Source organism: Podarcis bocagei (assembly GCF_964188305.1).
Source record: "Podarcis bocagei genome assembly, chromosome: 15".
Classification (NCBI taxonomy): Eukaryota; Metazoa; Chordata; class Lepidosauria; order Squamata; family Lacertidae; genus Podarcis; species Podarcis bocagei.
The window spans coordinates 32,607,839-32,625,448 of record NC_138141.1 but is presented as its reverse complement, the minus strand read 5'-3'; the positions used below and the strand labels follow the sequence as shown (position 1 = coordinate 32,625,448).

At 46.1% G+C, this 17,610-nt stretch overlaps 1 protein-coding gene across 2 annotated transcripts in view; it reads right to left on the bottom strand.

The window, feature by feature from the left end:
* The window catches only part of MMP28 (matrix metallopeptidase 28), a 29,652-nt gene extending 12,604 nt beyond the window's left edge, over positions 1-17,048 (bottom strand). The window contains exons 1-3 of one of the 2 annotated variants that reach the window (XM_081173051.1): positions 16,539-17,048; positions 8,310-8,386; positions 6,138-6,325 (exon numbers count right to left, since the gene is read on the bottom strand). In XM_081173051.1, coding sequence (XP_081029177.1) covers positions 6,138-6,325; positions 8,310-8,386; positions 16,539-16,646 — 373 coding nt within the window. In that variant the 5' untranslated portion in view covers positions 16,647-17,048. The remainder of the gene's footprint in view (positions 1-6,137; positions 6,326-8,309; positions 8,387-16,538) is intronic. The other variant, XM_081173050.1, reaches the window with a different exon arrangement.
* Positions 17,049-17,610: the final 562 nt, after the last annotated feature.

Below are 17,610 nucleotides of genomic sequence, written 5' to 3'. Positions count from 1 at the left end.
TCGTGCTCCGGCAGCGCGGCGGAGGCAGGAGACCCCATTAGCTAAAGTGGTGCATCAGGTTAAGAACAGTTTCAGGTTAAGAACAGACCTCCGGAACGAATTAAGTACTTAACCCGAGGTACCACTGTACCTGACACGTGGCCATCCAAGCTCTGCTTTAAAATCTCCTATGAAGGAGAGTTCAGTGCCTTCCAAGGGAATCCACTCCACTGTCAAACAGCTCTTACTGTCACAAAGTTCTTCCTAAGGCTCATTTGAAGTCCTCATGAAAATCCACCAGCATTTTAGTGCCAATTCCTCCTAATATACACAAGTTTGTATTCAATGTATCCTAACACACACATTTCTGCAAGGCAATTTTGCCTGATCTAATGAATTTTTGAGCATTGTTTTCACTAATATCTGCATTTTTATGCACCTTGTACCCTAAGATCTGCATTTCCCCCTACCCATTACTCAGCTGCAGAACTGCACTGCAAAATTCAGAGGAGTGTGCACGGCTGTGTTTCAGTTTGCGTGTTGTTTTGGAAATGGCAAAATCAGGTAGGTTCCCTTTTAAACGTGAACTGAACAAGACTTCTCTCCCCTCCTAACTCCATACAAAGAGACAAGAAAATTTTCTTTTAGCTTGAAAACCTCTTACAAAAATGTTTCCTCTCTGTTGGGGGGAGGGCTGGCTTCCTGCTAGGACACAGGATAAACAATGAGCTCACAAGAACTATTGAGGCAGATGTCAAGGGAACCTAGAATACCTCCGATTGGGGCTGGGAGGGAATTAAATAATATTATCATTATCATTTATCTGTTTATGTGCTGGTTACAGTGCACATGCATATAATAATATGCAAAGATTGCTTGTCTTTTTAACAGAACCAGTAAACAAATAACTCTCTCTTCTTACTGAGAATCATAGAATCATAGAATTTTACTTTCTGGGAAGGAATAAAAACTCCATGCTGATAAACTTAATATCAAGGTTTTCAAAATATTCCCTTGGACACAGTGCCTGTCAAAAGCCTGATTCTTGTCAAGACATGTAATCAGGCACTCTCCTGCGGCGATTAAAAAATGTCTCTAGGTGACTGGGCTGGAAGACTTAGAAAATGGTAAACATAAACTGGTCCTCCCCACCACCCACAGCCTCAAATGACTAATGCAGGCTAGCAAACAATTGTTGTGGCCTCCTGACTTTCTGTGCGCCTCCCCCCCCAATCTCCCATCTCCCATTGCAACCCGCAGCAGGGCTGAAAAGTCACACCTAACCCTGGGCGTGGTGCAAACCTGTTTTAACTCCCCCCAAAGCAATTGCAGTGATTAAATTCCGTTCTTGAAACATGACTCAAAACATCTGAGCGCTGCCCTTGAGGATCCCTGGAATGGATTCAAGCTGTAGTCATGTTCCCAGAGGGAAGATACACATATTTCTAAATCCCAATCCAATCCCAGGTGTGTTTCTTTGCAGGAGCGAGTTGGAGGGCAGTGGAGAAGTAGTTAAGATGGAGCTAAGGTGGGTCTGGTCCAGAGGGTCCTTCTGGTGCAAAACTCTTCTGTTTGTCCTGTGATTTCTAGGTGAGGATCCACGATGCTTTTCTTGTGTGTCCCCCGGAAAACCTGCTGTTTACTCCTGAATCAAAACAAACACCCATCAGACTCGCCCTGCCCATTGGGGCATGTGGTTGACCACCGGGAGACCAGGGTGCTGGACTTTTGGTCTGATCCAACTGCTGGGGTCTTCTTACATTCTTTTGCATTAAGTGCTAAGCTGCCAGTCACCCAAGTTGTTGCTACATTATACAGCGCTATCCCACCGACATATAGTTAGGCTTAATTGCCGAAGGGCGAGAATGTGGGAGTCGTGCCAACAGAGTGGTCTGCTTCATGTCAGAAAGGACAGACATGTGAAAACAACACAGAGGCAAACTGGGCCGCAGAGTCCTGGCTTTTTCTTCCCCCGCCGTCAGGAACAGATGCTGCCTTGTCAGGCACAGTTTGAGGCCTCCTAGAGCAATTGCCTAATCTCCCCATTTTACATTTCCCATGGCTGGCCTAAAGCACAGCTGTTCATTCGGCTGTCTAGGAAAGATCTCCAGGCAGGGGATCTGGTAAACAGGGAAAGTCCAGTCCCAGCACCTGGATTTTCCCAATGCACAAGAATATTGTTCAGAGCTTACTTTAACTGCTCCTAAAATCAAGATCCTGCCTGCAGCTTTCATGGTGCAAAGTGCTGGCTGTGAACTATGACATCCTAAATGGTTCAGAAGAACCAGAATGCCCAGAAGACTGATGAATCTGCCTGGTCTTTAAGATGGTCTCCCTAGGGCATTCTTTCCCACCTGCCAAGCTTAGCAAGGATTAGCATGGCAAGGTGTCCTGCTTGACAACAGGGCTGGGTGATATCTGCCTTTCAACAACATGATATATCAGCAGCTAAATATCGCGATATACTGATATATCACAATGTCTGGAATGTATCTTGGCTACTTCTTCCTTCCCACCTTAGGGGAGAAATAAGCAGGCGAGAGACATTGCCCAGCCCTCCAGCTGAGCAAGCCCCCCCCCACCACCACTCTGGCTCACACGAGCAGGAGGGGCGGGGAGGCTTCCTTAAACTGCTCCGCTGGGGGGCAGGAAGCTCCAGGAGTGACCAAGGGAGAGTATCCAGGGCCTTGAAGTCACCCATCAACGGTGCCTGGACAGCAAATTGTGCAGACACACAGCTTTCCTGGTCACTATCTTCCACTGGCTTAGATCATCAGCTTCTTATAGCAAAATTCAAGCTTAGACTGAAGAAAGTAGGAAAAACCACTGGGCTGGTAAGATACAATCTAAATCAAATCCCTTATGAATACACAGTGGAAGTGAGGAACAGGTTTAAGGATTTAGATTTGCTGGACAGAGTGCCTGAAGAACTATGGATGGAGACTCGCAACATTATACAGGAGGCAGCAATGAAAACCATCCCAATGAAAAGGAAATGCAAGAAAGCAAAGTGGCTGTCCAATGAGGCCTTACAAATAGCGGGGGAGAGAAGGCAAGCAAAATGCAAGGGAGATAGAGAAAGATACAGGAAATTGAATGCAGATTTCCAAAAAATAGCAAGGAGAGATAAGAAGGCCTTCTTAAACGAGCAATGCAAAGAAATAGAGGAAAACAACAGAATGGGAAGAACCAGAGATCTGTTCAAGAAAATTGGAGATACAAAAGGAACATTTCGTTCAAAGATTGCCATAATAAAGGACAAAAGTGATAAGGACCTAACAGAAGCAGAAGACATCAAGAAGAGCTGGCAAGAATACACAGAGGAATTATACCAGAAAGATATGGATGTCTCGTACACCCCAGGTAGTGGGGTTGCTGACCTTGAGCCAGACATCCTGGAGAGTGAAGTCAAATGGGCCTTAGAAAGCACTCCAAATAACAAGGCCAGTGGAAGTGATGGTATTCCAGCTGAACTATTTAAAATTTTAAAAGATGATGCTGTTAAGGTGCTACACTCAATATGCCAGCAAGTTTGGAAAACTCAGCAGTGGCCAGAGGATTGGAGAAGATCAGTCTACATCCCAATCCCAAAGAAGGGCAGTGCTAAAAAATGCTCCAACTACCGCACAATTGCACTCATTTCACATGCTAGCAAGGTTATGCTTAAAATTCTACAAGGAAGGCTCAAGCAGTATGTGGACCGAGAACTCCCAGAAGTGCAAGCTGGATTTAGAAGAGGCAGAGGAACCAGAGACCAAATTGCAAACATGCGCTGGATTATGGAGAAAGCTAGAGAGTTCCAGAAAGACATCTAATTCTGCTTCATTGGCTATGCAAAAGCCTTTGACTGTGTCGACCACAGCAAACTATGGCAAGTTCTTAAAGAAATGGGAGTGCCTGATCACCTCATCTGTCTCCTGAGAAATCTCTATGTAGGACAAGAAGCTACAGTTAGAACTGGATATGGAACAACTGATTGGTTCAAAATTGGGAAAGGAGTACGACAAGGCTGTATATTGTCTCCCTGGTTTTTTAACTTATATGCAGAATTCATCATGCTAAAGGCTGGGCTGGATGAATCCCTAGCCGGAATTAAGATTGCTGGAAGAAATATCAACAACCTCAGATATGCAGATGACACAACCTTGATGGCAGAAAGTGAGGAGGAATTAAAGAACCTTTTATTGAGGGTGAAAGAGGAGAGCGCAAAATATGGTCTGAAGCTCAACATCAAAAAAACGAAGATCATGGCCACTGGTCCCATCACCTCCTGGCAAATAGAAGGAGAAGAAATGGAGGCAGTGAGAGATTTTACTTTCTTGGGCTCCATGACCACTGCAGATGGTGACAGCAGCCATGAAATTAAGAGACGCCTGCTTCTTGGGAGGAAAGCAATGACCAACCTAGACAGCTTCTTAAAAAGTAGAGACATCACCTTGCCAACAAAGGTCCGTATAGTAAAAGCTATGGTTTTCCCAGTAGTGATGTATGGAAGTGAGAGCTGGACCATAAAGAAGGCTGTTCGCCGAAGAATTGATGCTTTTGAATTATGGTGCTGGAGGAGACTCTTGAGAGTCCCATGGACTGCAAGAAGATCAAACCTCTCCATTCTGAAGGAAATCAGCCCTGAGTGCTCACTGGAAGGACAGATCGTGAAGCTGAGGCTCCAATACTTTGGCCACCTCATGAGAAGAGGAGACTCCCTGGAAAAGACCCTGATGTTGGGAAAGATGGAGGGCACAAGGAGAAGGGGACGACAGAGGACGAGATGGCTGGATAGTGTCTTCGAAGCTACAAACATGAGTCTGACCAAACTGCGGGAGGCAGTGGAAGACAGAAGTGCCTGGCGTACTCTGGTCCATGGGGTCACAAAGAGTTGGACACGACTAAACGACTAAACAACAACAACAAATCTTCCACTGCTATGAGATGTATTTCTATTTAAATGATAGTCATCACTTCTAATTCTGCATCTGTAAGTACTGTTTAAAAATCTAGCAATATGTGATACAAACTTGGTTGACTTCTTTCTGGGAGTGATGCAGTTCTTAATTTTTGGCAGTGGGTAATCAGCTACTCTAACTGAAAATCTGTAGAGGCCACAGCAAGTTGCCTTAGAGCCGTGGTTCCCAATGTGGGGCAATTTGATTTTTAAGGGGAGCAATTTGGAAGCTTTAGACCAGTTAATGGCTTTTTAGGCTTTCTAAACCACTGAGCCTAGGGCTTGCCAATTGGAAGGTCGGCAGTTCAAATCCCTGTGTCGGGGTGAGCTCCCATTGCTTGGTCCCTGCTCCTGCCAACCTAGCAGTTCGAAAGCACGTCAAAGTGCAAGTAGATAAATAGGTACTGCTCCGGCGGGAAGGTAAACGGCGTTTGCATGCGCTGCTCTGGTTTCGCCTGAAGCGGCTTAGTCATGCTGGCCACATGACCCAGAAAAACTGTCTGCTCCCTCGGCCAGTAAAGTGAGATGAGCGCCGCAACCCCAGAGTCATTCGTGACTGAAGTTAACTGCCAGGGGACCTTTACCTTTACCTTTTATCATGTGCATAGGAGTTTACTTTTTGAATAATAAGAATTATATGTCACGGGGAGGGGGGCATCAGGATTTTAAAGATGCATAGGTGGGGCATGGCCAAAAAAAGGTTGGGAACCACTGCGTTAGAGTGAATCAAACCATTGGTCCATCCAGCTCAGCATTGTCTGCGCTGACTGGCAGCAGCTGGCCAGGTTTCTCACGCACAAAATAATCCCAGTCCTGCTTGGAGATGCTGTCCGGAACTGAACCTTCTGCATGCAAAGCAGATGCTGTCACTCAGCCACAGCCCTTCCCCAAAGGACTGACCCTGCAGCCTAACACAGTCGAGCACACACTGAATACTCCTGGTCCCATAGGAGGGACAGTGAAGTCTGGTGACATTGGCCACCAGCAGGACATTTTCACTATCTTCCTAAGTACATATGAATGTAAGGCTGTCATCACGCAGCCCCATCACTGGAGGATTTGTAGTGCTGCATCACAATCCTGGATTTGCAAGAAGTCAGGGTGGGATAGGGGAGCAAGGCAAGCTGCACCACACCAGAGGCTGTGGCACGGGAGCGAGGAAAGAGGGGCACTGAGAGGGAGAAAGTGCTCAGAGGAAAGCCCCAGAAAGACTTACTCTGATGAGAGAACCGTTTCCGGCGCCTCCTCCTCACCGCCCTTCCCAAAAGCATCGAATCCACCCGGTCCTTCCATGCGGATCGGCTGTCTAGGTCATTCACGCCGCATCGGGGGAGGCTCATGTGGCGGATGGTGGAGGCGTCGAGGGCACCGCTGAGGGGCAGGTGGTACACCCACTGGAATTCCCTGCAAGAGAGAAGGACTTGGTTGGCGGATGATGCTCGTTGGTCTAGGTCTCTAGGTTGAGATCCGCATCATATACTTAAAGCACATGGCTTCCCCAGGAGAGTCCTGGGCACAGTAGCTTTCTCCTCACCAAACTACAATCCCAGCAGTCATCACAAACTACAGTTCCCAAGATTCTTTGGGGGAAGAGGTCATGTGCTTTAAATGTATGGGTTGTGTGTGGCCTATGTCTGATTCTCACCTGGGATGCAAGAGGCCACAAGTTCCCCTGAGGAACCGAGGGCTGTACCTTGAGGGATGGGCCCTAGCTCAGCAGTAGAGCATCTCCTTTGCATGCAGACGGCGCCGGGTTCAATCCCCAATGCCATCTCCAGGGAGGACTGGGAGGGACTCGTGTCTGAATTCCTGGAGGGCAGCTGGCCAGTCAGTGTGGACAATCCTGAGCTGGATGGACCTGTGGTCTGACTCTGGATAAGACAGCTTCCCATGTTCCCATTTAAACTAGCCCTTTATTCACATCCATGAGGACTAGAATCTTGCCTAATTTGGGGGGGAAGAGTTGTAGTAACAGAGGCCACCCTCTGAATGCAAAAGGTCACAGGTTCTTGGCTGCTTGGCAGCCCAGGTGCAAAATTTGTTTATTTATTACATTTACCGTATATCACACCTTTTCTTCCAAGCAGCTCAAGGTGGTGTGCACATGTTTCTCCCCTTCCCCACAACAACCCTGTGAGGTAGGTTAAGCTGAGAGGCAGGGATTGGCCCCCAGGGTCAACCAGCTGAGCTTCATGGCTGAACCAGGACTGGAACCCTGGTCTGCCCCCCCCCAAGACCCTAGTCCAGTGCTCTAACCACTACACCTCACTGTCCCCTTCACCCTGCCATAAAGCAGTGGCGTCATATGATTGAAACACGCAATGTAACTTTATGGCATTTGTTTTTTGAACAGGGAAGTACTTTCAATAGTGGGCTTTGGCAGCGACAGTGGGATAAGGGCGGAGGGAGAAAATTTAAATAATAATAATAATAATAAATTCTCAGAAGGAGTGTTTGAAGATGGCTGGAGTCCAGAATGCAGCAATGGCATTTCTGGAATCTTCCAGTCAGGCCCGAATTGCAACGTTTGTACAGATCTTGTCCTCCACAGGAGGCTAGGCCCATACAAGGGAAAACGACAGTGCAGAGGCCTCACTCTGTGCTCCGAGTGAGAGAGAGAGCAGCAAGGCTGAGCAGAATGGGTTGGGTTTTACGGGCTAGGCTTGAGAGTTGGGGGAGCTGCGATTCCAACGCAGCTGTCTTAAAGCAGAATGTCTTAAAGCAGTTGAAGTAAAATTAACATGCAGGCCTCCAGAATCTGCCTGGCGCTGTCCTCCTGAGGCAGCCCACTCACTCCACTTCTTAAGAGAGAGCAAGCAGGGAGACGACACTTTAATAAAATGTGCACGTGTTAATTTATGGACCCCTCCAGATAGGCGTTTTATTGTGGGCGTGTTCTGCAACAAGGCCTTGACGCAATAATAGTGCCCTAGCGGTGGGTTTATTCTGCTTTATGGGTTGTTCAGCAATGCTCCCCCCAATGATGACACATGAATGCTAATGCATCCCAATAGCTAGACAAGTGCAAAACTCCAGAATGCTCATGGAGAAAAGCTCCTCTTTTTCATAACACTAGAACTCATGGGCGAGGTGGTGCCCTCGTGCCCTCAGACCTTGCAACATCATTGGGTGCCGCAGTGCAGGAACCTGTAGGCCTCCTAATGTTGCTCGACTCCCATCAGCCCCAGTCAGCATGGTCAATGGCCAGGGACAATGGGCCTTGTAGTCCACAACTTCTGGTGGGCACCTCGTTGGCTAGCCCTGGAGATATAAATAAAATGGAAGGAGGAGGAAGGGTCTGTCTCTGCATGCTCCATCCCACATTGACAAACTTGGGACAAGGCCAGATTGACAATGGTGGCAGCCACAGGACAGCTGTCACACTTACCTAATGGCCTCTGAGAATTCAGCTGGATCCAACCTTTGGTGCATGGACCCAAAGTAGCCATATTTTCTAAGGAACTTCTAAAATCAAAAGGAGAGGAGGATTAAAAATTAGATCAAGTTTGTCAGAAAATGTTGTTCTTATGCACAGAGGATCCTACTGCCCAGAGATTATGCAATAAATGTTATTATTATATTGTATTGTATTGTATTGTATTGTATTATATTATATTATATTATATTATATTATATTATATTATATTATATTATATTATATTATATTATATTATATTATATTATATTATATTATATTATATTATATTATATTATATTATATTATATTATATTATATTATATTATATTATATTTAATCAGTGGTACCTCGGTTTTCGAACGTAATCCATTCCGGAAGACTGTTTGAGTTCCAAAATGTTCAAAAACCAAAAACTCAAAATGGAAGCCTCAAACCGGAAAGGTCAATACAGAAAACTCAATACGGAAGCCACGTGGTATGTTCAACTTCCAAGGCACGTTCGAAAACTGGGATACCATTATTATATTATATTATATTATATTATATTATATTATATTATATTATATTATATTATCAGGCTTCCTCAACCTCAGCCCTCCAGATGTTTTTGGCCTACAACTCCCACCATGCTCCCTAGCTAGCAGGACCAGTGGTCAGGGATGATGGGAATTGTAGTCTCAAAACATTTGGAGGGCCAAGGTTGAAGAAGCTTGTATAATATAATATGATATGATATGATATGATATGATATGATATGATATGATATGATATGATATGATATGATATTATAATATTATAAATTATAATAAATTCATACACTGCTTGATTGTAAGAAACCTCAAAGTGATTTACAAATAGAAGAAAACAAGGACATTTTTAGGGGGAAAAAAACAAATTAAAACATTCAGAAAAATTAAACCAGCAACAAGCTGGTTTTCACAGGGGAGTAACATGCTCCCTGTAACCAGACCCAGTCAGCAGCCTGGACATCGCATTCTGGAACAGCTAAAGCTTTCAAGCACTTTTCGGAGGCATGGTGGTGGATCTTGATGTCACTTCAATTTCTCTTTGTGCACCTTTTACTCCTGCCAAGAAGCGGCTCCCCTTCCAAACTGCAAAAAAACCCGAGCTTTTGTTCACAGTCCATTCAGTCCTGCTGAGCCTAGCCTCTTCATTCCAGAGTGAGTTTGTGTGCCGGCTCTGTTCTCCCTTCCCCTTATCAGCCCAGATTCCGGACATAAACACCACCCCATGGAACAAAAAAGCAGAGGCCATAAATTTTTCCATTTCTCTGGAGAGCCAGAGACCCTCCGCCCCAAGGCCTGCTAGATGTGAGATGCCACATACCTGGGACAGCAGACCTGGGGCGAGGGGGATGGAGAGGAGACAGAAGGGTCTTTGTTTTATTTTCATTTTTTTGCTGCTGTTCCTCTGTCCTTGCAGCAAAAGGGAAATCCAGGCAAAATGAGAGGGCGGGAATTATTGTTGTTCTTTTAATTTATTACCTGCCCTCCCTCCTAAAGTGCCAGGATGGGTTACAATCTAAGACACAATACCAAAAACAATTTTAAAAGCTTACAATTACAAAAAATACGATCACAAAAAAATCTAATAAAAAGTAACAAAATTTCATACTGTTGTTTAACATTAGACTAAGATTTCCAGTCTTTCTGCATTAGAAATCTTCAAGGCTATCTTCTAAAAAGAGATTTATAGAGAGAGAAACGGTTTAATATCCAAAAGTTTATAATCCTACACATTTCAGCCCTATCAGGCCCTTCATCAGGTAAAGTGGAGATGGCATAACAAAATCCTAAGTATCTGTATCTTTAAATCCCCTGGTGAAGGAACTGGAAGCTTTAATCATATTGTGTGGATCAGTCCTCTCTCTCTCTTCCTGTATAGGAGTGTATGGTAAGATTTTTCCTCCCTTTCCACAGCAGAGAATATCTCCAAGATGTCAGGTCTTCCCACTGCCCCACCCTCCAATTTTAACCTTTTGTGAAACAGTCAACATTGGGGAGAAACTTTGCCAACATACATACCCCTCAACCGGCCCATTTTAAGCGGGACATCCTGGAAATTAAAGAAGCCATCTCAGCTTCTGATAGGCTCCTGGAATGTCCTGCTTGGCTCTTGCGAGATCGTGGCCCTGAAAGATGCAGGCTTTTGGGCGCCGTGCTCTCATGCAAGTCAAATTATTTGCCTGGGAGTGCAGCCCCAAAAGACTTATATCCCTTTTTTCCTCCCAGGCATGTTGGAGGGTATGTGTCAATTTCACTAATGCTGGACCACGCAGAAATACGTAAACGAGCCTTTCCCAGCCAGGGGACCAACCTTCTAGCTGTTATGGACTACAAATCCCATCAACCCCAGCTAGGGCTGGTGGGAATTATAGTCTAAAACCTCTGGAAGGTGCTGGCTAGGGAAGGCTGACCAAAGAGACAAAGGTGAGGCTGACATGCCTTTTCCCTGTTTCAGCAATGCTAGGGACATTGATGAAACCGAAGTACTCTCCTCTTTGTTAGACTCTACGTGGTGCTTATTTTCCTCTTTTTATTTGCAAAAGTGCCAAATCAACCTTGGGCCCCTTGCAAATGGCAAGTTTTTGCATGTAAGAACTTAAGGCGATCCTGCTAGATCAAGTCTAGCATCTTGCTCTCACAGTGGCCACCAGGTCCCTATGGGAAGCCCACCACCTTTTGTGGTTGCCAGCAACTGGTATTCAGGAGTATTGCTGCCTCCAGCTGTGGAGGCAGAACATAGTCTTCTCCTCCATGAATTTGCCTAATTCTCCGTTAAAGCCATCCAAGTGGGTGGACATCACTGGCTGCCGCAGGAGTGAGTTCCATAGTTTAACGTAAAGAAGCACTTTTATCTGTCCTGAATCTTCCAACTTTCAGCTTCACTGGCTGCCCATGAGTTCCAGCATAGTAAGAGAGGGTACTTTCTGCATATACAGTGGTACCTCTGGTACAGTGGTACCTTAATTCATTCTGGAGGTCCGTTCTTAACCTGAAACCGTTCTTAACCTGAGGTACCACTTTAGCTAATGGAGCCTCCCGCTGTCACCGCGCCGCTGCTGCACGATTTCTGTTCTCATCCTGAAGTAAAGTTCTTAACCCGAGGTACTATTTCTGGGTTAGCAGAGTCTGTAACCTGGAGCGTTTGTAACCCGAAGCATTTATAACCCGAGGTACCACTGTATTCTGGATATATTCTGCTTCAGCTTCTTCAATGCTTCCCCAAAGCTACCACATTGTTGCTGTCCAGAAGGGTTATAGTGCAACGAAAGTGGGACAAAAATTAACCAGAACATTTGTAATATGAAAGAGTTAAGGGATTTCAGCAGAAAGTTACTGCGTTCGCACTGACTGGAAATGAAGCAGGGTAACCACCCTGAAACCTTTGCAGGAACAAACAGTACTGAAAGCAGAATCGTGTGTGGCTGCCCCAAAAGCACCATGAGCACAAATCATCATGAACGTGGGATAAAAAAAAGGCTGAATTTAATCGGAGAAATTGAATTTGCCAGCATGTGAATGAGTCTCAGTGTGGTGTAGTGGTTAGAGTGTCACACTAGGACCTGGGAGAGATCAGGGTTCAAATTCCCACACAGTCACATGGAAGCTCACTGGGTGACCTTGAGCCAGTCCCTGCCTCTCAGTCTAAATTATTTCACAGGGTTGTTGTTGTGGGAATGGTGCATCCAAAATGTTATGCAAAGGGTTAATGCTATAGCATAGAATCTTGTCATATATACTGAGAAATTTCACCCCCAGTTAGTTCAGTTATCAACTCTGTGAGAGTTTTAACAGTGAAAGCAGCAAGTGTGTTGTGTACGCTACTACCTGTCCTCTGAGTCAGTCTGTAAATATCAGTCAGTCTCAGATACAAATTCGTGTAAAATATGTTTCAGTAACACAAGTATCAGCTACCTCTCTTGTACATTCAAGCCGACCAGAGCCAGTACAGCAGGTACAAGTCATATGTTGTTTTTAAACTTTGAAAAGCAAGTGTTGCCTGGTTTTTCTAGGAGAAAAGAGAACTATTAAAAACAGTTCAAACGACCCAGGGCAACTTCTGCACAACTCTGTAAAGTACAATTACCACAGTTGTGTGGGTCGAATGTGAAGCAAGGAGAAACATGTATGCCACCTTGAGCTCCTTGGAGAAAATATGGGAAATAAATGCCATGCAGCGCAACTGAATCCCACCCCAAAATGGCAAAATCTGGAAGCAGCCTGTCTAATCACAGCAGGGCACTGTGTATGAGCTCCTAAGCTAAGCAGGTCAGGAAAAGTCTTCTCCCAAAATAGTTGGAGGTGATGTGATGATGATGAAAGGCATAACTGGTGGACCGCAGTGATGTTTGTCATTAAAGTGCTTGAAAAGGAACATGAGATTTCTACTTTTGCATGCTAAAAACATGCAGCTTGTTTCAGGTGTGACAGTGAAGCTGTGCTCCCAATTTTAATTCAGGGGCCAGGTGGGATGTACTTCAGCGATCATGAAATTTGGGGGACACTGGGGGAAAATGCATTCAGTATGCTAAGAAAAGCATGCATAAAATAAACACAAAGTGGAATGCACTGTCCCTCTGCCCCCATCTTGTTCTCACAGCAACACTATGATGTAGGTTTTTCTTTTCTTTTTTGCACACCAGTGCTGAGTTAGAAGACATTTGTTCACCTCCTCCTCTTCCTCAGGCAGAGCCTAATTCTGGTTACAAGCTTTCCAGATAACAGCAGCACAACCTGAACTGATTAGATGAAGGCATCCAGCTTAGAGAGAGATAGATTAAAATTGATAGATCAGATAGATGACAGCTTTCAAGGCTCTGCCCTTGATCCTGAGACCATAGCAAACAGCCTCTCTTAAGACTCCAAGCAGCCTCTCCCCCCCCCTTCTCCCTCCAAGCCTGCAAAGGAGGAAATGCCCTTTTCTATAGAATATTCCATAAGGCAGGAAACAAACAGGAGACCTTTCCATAGCCCTCTGCCTCTCAGATCCTTGTTTAGCATAATGGAGGATGGGTTGAATACAGACAAAAGAAAGCTCTCCAGATGGTGTGGGCCAGAGGCTGTGCTCAGAAAGCCACAGGCCAGGAAGGCATGTAAAGAAAGAGATGTATTGAGCGCATATGTATTGTGTGCTTTTTAGCTTGGTTTATAAGAGATCTACTGTAGAGTTAGGAGTGAGCAGTGAAGTGGCCACGTTTGCTGATGATGCTAAATTGTCTGGGAGTAAGCAATCTTAATTTCACATATAGACTCACGGGGTGTGAACTGGAGGTGATGGACCAGGAACGAGACTTTGGGGTTGTAGTGGATAGCTCAATGCAGATGTCAACGCAGTGTGCGGTTGCTATGAAAAGGGCAAATTCCATGCAAGGGATCATTAGGAAATGAAATGAAAATCATATATGACTGTAGAGCTAGAAGGGGCCACGAGGGTCAAAATAAAACTGCCAATACAGTGGTACCTCGGGTTACAGACACTTCAGGTTACAGACACTTCAGGTTACAGACTCTGCTAACCCAGAAATAGTACCTCGGGTTAAGAACTTTGCTTCAGGATGAGAACAGAAATCGTGCAGCGGCAGCAGGTGGCCCCATTAGCTAAAATGGTACCTCAGGTTAAGAACAGTTTCAGGTTAAGTACGGACCTCCAGAACGAATTAAGTTCTCAACCCAAGGTACCACTGTATCATAATACCGTTATACAAATCTAGGGTGAGACTGCATTTGGACACTGGTCGTCTCACCTCAAAAAGGATGTTGTAGATCAGTGTTTCCCAACCTTTTTTGGGCAAAGGCACACTTGTTTGATGAAAAAAATCTCGAGGCACACCACCATTACAGCCCCGTGACGTCAGCGCGCAGCGTCACGCCGGGAGGGACGCACGAAAGTGTAAGCTTCAATTTTTTCCCCTCCCCCTTGCCGGGGAACCTCCAAGCTTTGGGGGTGGGGGGGAGGAGGCAGCAGAGCGAGGCAGGAAGGAGAGCGCGGCTTGGCTGGGTGAGCTTTGGCAGGGGCAGGGAATGAGAGCCGCGAGGCAGACGGCGAGAGCCCCGCGCTGGGCGGCCTCTCCTTGCCGCCGCCGCCCCGCCTCTCGCTGCCCGACTCGCCCGCCTCCCTCCAGGCAACATCTCGTGGCACACCAGGCAACATCTCGCGGCACACCAGGCAACATCTCGCGGCACACTAGTGTGCCGCGGAACAGTGGTTGGGAAACACTGTTGTAGATGAAGGAGGGTGGAGTGACTCCCCTGTGGTGAAAGGTTGTATGGTTTGGGACTTCTTAGTTTAGAGAATAGACGAGTAAGAGATGGCACGAAAGAAGTTTATAAAATGATATATGGGCACGGGGAAAGTGGACAGAGAAAAAATTTCCTCCCTCTCATAACACCATAACTCATGGGCATCCAATGAAGTTGGAAGTTTTGGAACAGATAAAAGGAAGGACTTCTTCACACAGTTGAGAAACTATGGAGCTCACTCCTTCAGGAGATATGCACCCGCCCAGGCCCCTTCATGGTACAGCTTCTGGAGAATGCTGAATACATGCCTTTTTACCCTGTCTTTTGATACTTGAGGGGTATATTTTTAGAGCCCTGCTTATTTCTGTACAGTGGTACCTCGGGTTAAGTACTTAATTCGTTCTGGAGGTCTGTTCTTAACCTGAAACTGTTCTTAACCTGAGGTACCACTTTAGCTAATGGGGCCTCCTGCTGCTGCCGCGCCGCCGGAGCATGATTTCTGTTCTCATCCTGAAGCAAAGTTCTTAACCTGAAGCACTATTTCTGGGTTAGCAGAGTCTGTAACCTGAAGCGTATGTAACCTGAAGCGTATGTAACCTGTGGTACCACTGTAATTGTAAATTGCTTTAAACAGTGTTTTTTTTAAAAAAAATTATTGTGTTTTAATTTGTTGCCCTGGAACATTAGGGAGAAGGACAGGTAATTAAGAACAGACTCACATCCCTTTGAATTCTAGGAACATAAGAGACCGAGTCAGATTGTTGATTCATCTAGCTCAGTACTGTCTATATTGAGTGGCACAGGCTCTCTGGGATTTTAGGCTGGGGGTCTCTTCTAGCCCTACCTGGAGATGCCAGGGATTGAATTTGGGGCCTTCTGCAAGCAAGGCAGGTGTCCTAGCACTGAGCTACCGACCTTCACCTAAAAATAAAGAAAGAATCCAGTCCTCATGCCTCTGGATAAATGGCACAATTAAATAGGAACATGGGCAGTTGCTTCAAACTGAGTTAGACCATTGGGTCCATCTGGCTCAGTACAATGGTACCTGGGGTTACATACGCTTCAGGTTACATACGCTTCAGGTTACAGACTCCGTTAACCCAGAAATAGTGCTTCAGGTTAAGAACTTTGCTTCAGGATGAGAACAGAAATCGGGCTCCGGTGGCATGGCAGCTTCAGGAAGCCCCACTAGCTAAATTGATGCTTCAGGTTAAGAACAGTTTCAGGTTAAGAACGGACCTCCAGAACGAATTAAGTTCTTAACTCGAGGTACCACTGTATTCCCTATACTGACTGGCAGCAGCTCCCCAAGATTTCAGGCAGGGCTCTCTGTCTCAGCCCTACATGGAGATGCCAGGATTTGAATTTGGGACCTTCTGAATGCAAGACAGATGCTCTGACCACTGAGCTATGGTCGCTTCTCTGCTGTTCGTGTCTGCAGATTTTGGGAGCTGTCACTCAGCTTCCTTTCCCATCAGGGCATAACTCATAGCTCCCTGCTGGAGTCTTGTAACTTTCTGCCACACATTTATTCCTCTGATTTATGTTCCAGACAGCAATAGCATGATAGCATTGGGGACGCATCTTGGCACAAGCTAAATCAGAACAAACCTACCAATGATGCCCTGCTGTTGTGCCATAATTATTGCAGGAAACACCCAAATTAAAATAAAATAAAAACCCACCAGTCTGAAGGTTGGTGGTGTTTCTGAAAGTTGGAGAGGGCTCTCTCTCTCTCTCTCTCTCTCTCTCTCTCTCTCTCTCTCTCTCTCTCTCTCTCACACACACACACACACACAAAAAAAATTGAGTAAGCACGGGTTTTAAAAACAGAAACTTCTTTGCATCCAGTTAGCCAGAAAAGTTCATGAGCACCTTTTTCTTGGGAAGAAATCTGGGCATTAACCCCTCCCTTCCCTGCTCTTGGGAGCCTCACCTCCGCCTCCTGCTGGCTCTCAGCCCCCGCCCGGCCGAGCCCCGCGCTGTCTCCTCGGGAGTAGAGCCGCGACAGAAGCAGGAGACCCAGGATCGGGGCTGCGGCCATCGCCCAGCCGGATGAGAGCTGCTCTCCGGAGCTCCGCTCAGCCTCCTTCTCTCCCTCCCATCCGGCGGCGCCGGCTGAGCACGCCCAGAGGAGACGGCAGGAAGGCAGGCAGGCAAGCGAGCAGGCAGGCAGCTGGCGGGCTGAGCAGCTCCTGCCTTCGCACAGACACACAGAAACGCAGCCTCGGCGAGGCTTTCCCCTTTTCCTTAGGCTGGACCGCTTGAAGGGGCCACTCCCCTTCCGCACTCGGCGCCTTTTTACGCGGCAGGCAGAAATCCAACAGGGGTAGCCAACGCCCGTGAGTTGCGATTCTAATGAAACACCTCGAAGTGTGCTAGCGATAAAAAAAGGACAACGATCAAAACGATATTAACATATATGTTCTCTTTCTCGCTCTAATATATATTAATGATTAACAGTATTAACAATATTAACATATTAATAAATATTAAGCCATTTCATGTATACGGTGTGTGTGTGTATATATATATATAATTTCACATATAAATGATTTCACATAACAAAACAAAACCATTACCATTTTTCATACACACACACACACACAACCCCATTCAGATGCAGAGTGAAATTTCACCAAAGTCCCCTTAAAAGGCTTGTTGAAAAAGGGAAGTCTTCTGTAGGAGTCAAAAGACAATGGAATCATAGGATTGTAGAGTTTGAAGGGTCGTCTAGTCCAGTGTTTCCCAACCTTTTTTGGGCAAAGGCACACTTGTTTGATGAAAAAAATCTCGAGGCACACCACCATTACAGCCCCGTGACGTCAGCGCGCAGCGTCACGCCGGGAGGGACGCACGAAAGTGTAAGTTTCAATTTTTTCCCCTCCCCCTTGCCGGGGAACCTCCAAGCTTTGGGGGTGGGGGTGGGGAGGCAGCAGAGCGAGGGACTGAGGGACGGCGGCAGCTGAGGCGGCGGCGGCTGTTGTGGTGGTGGCGGCGATAGCGGG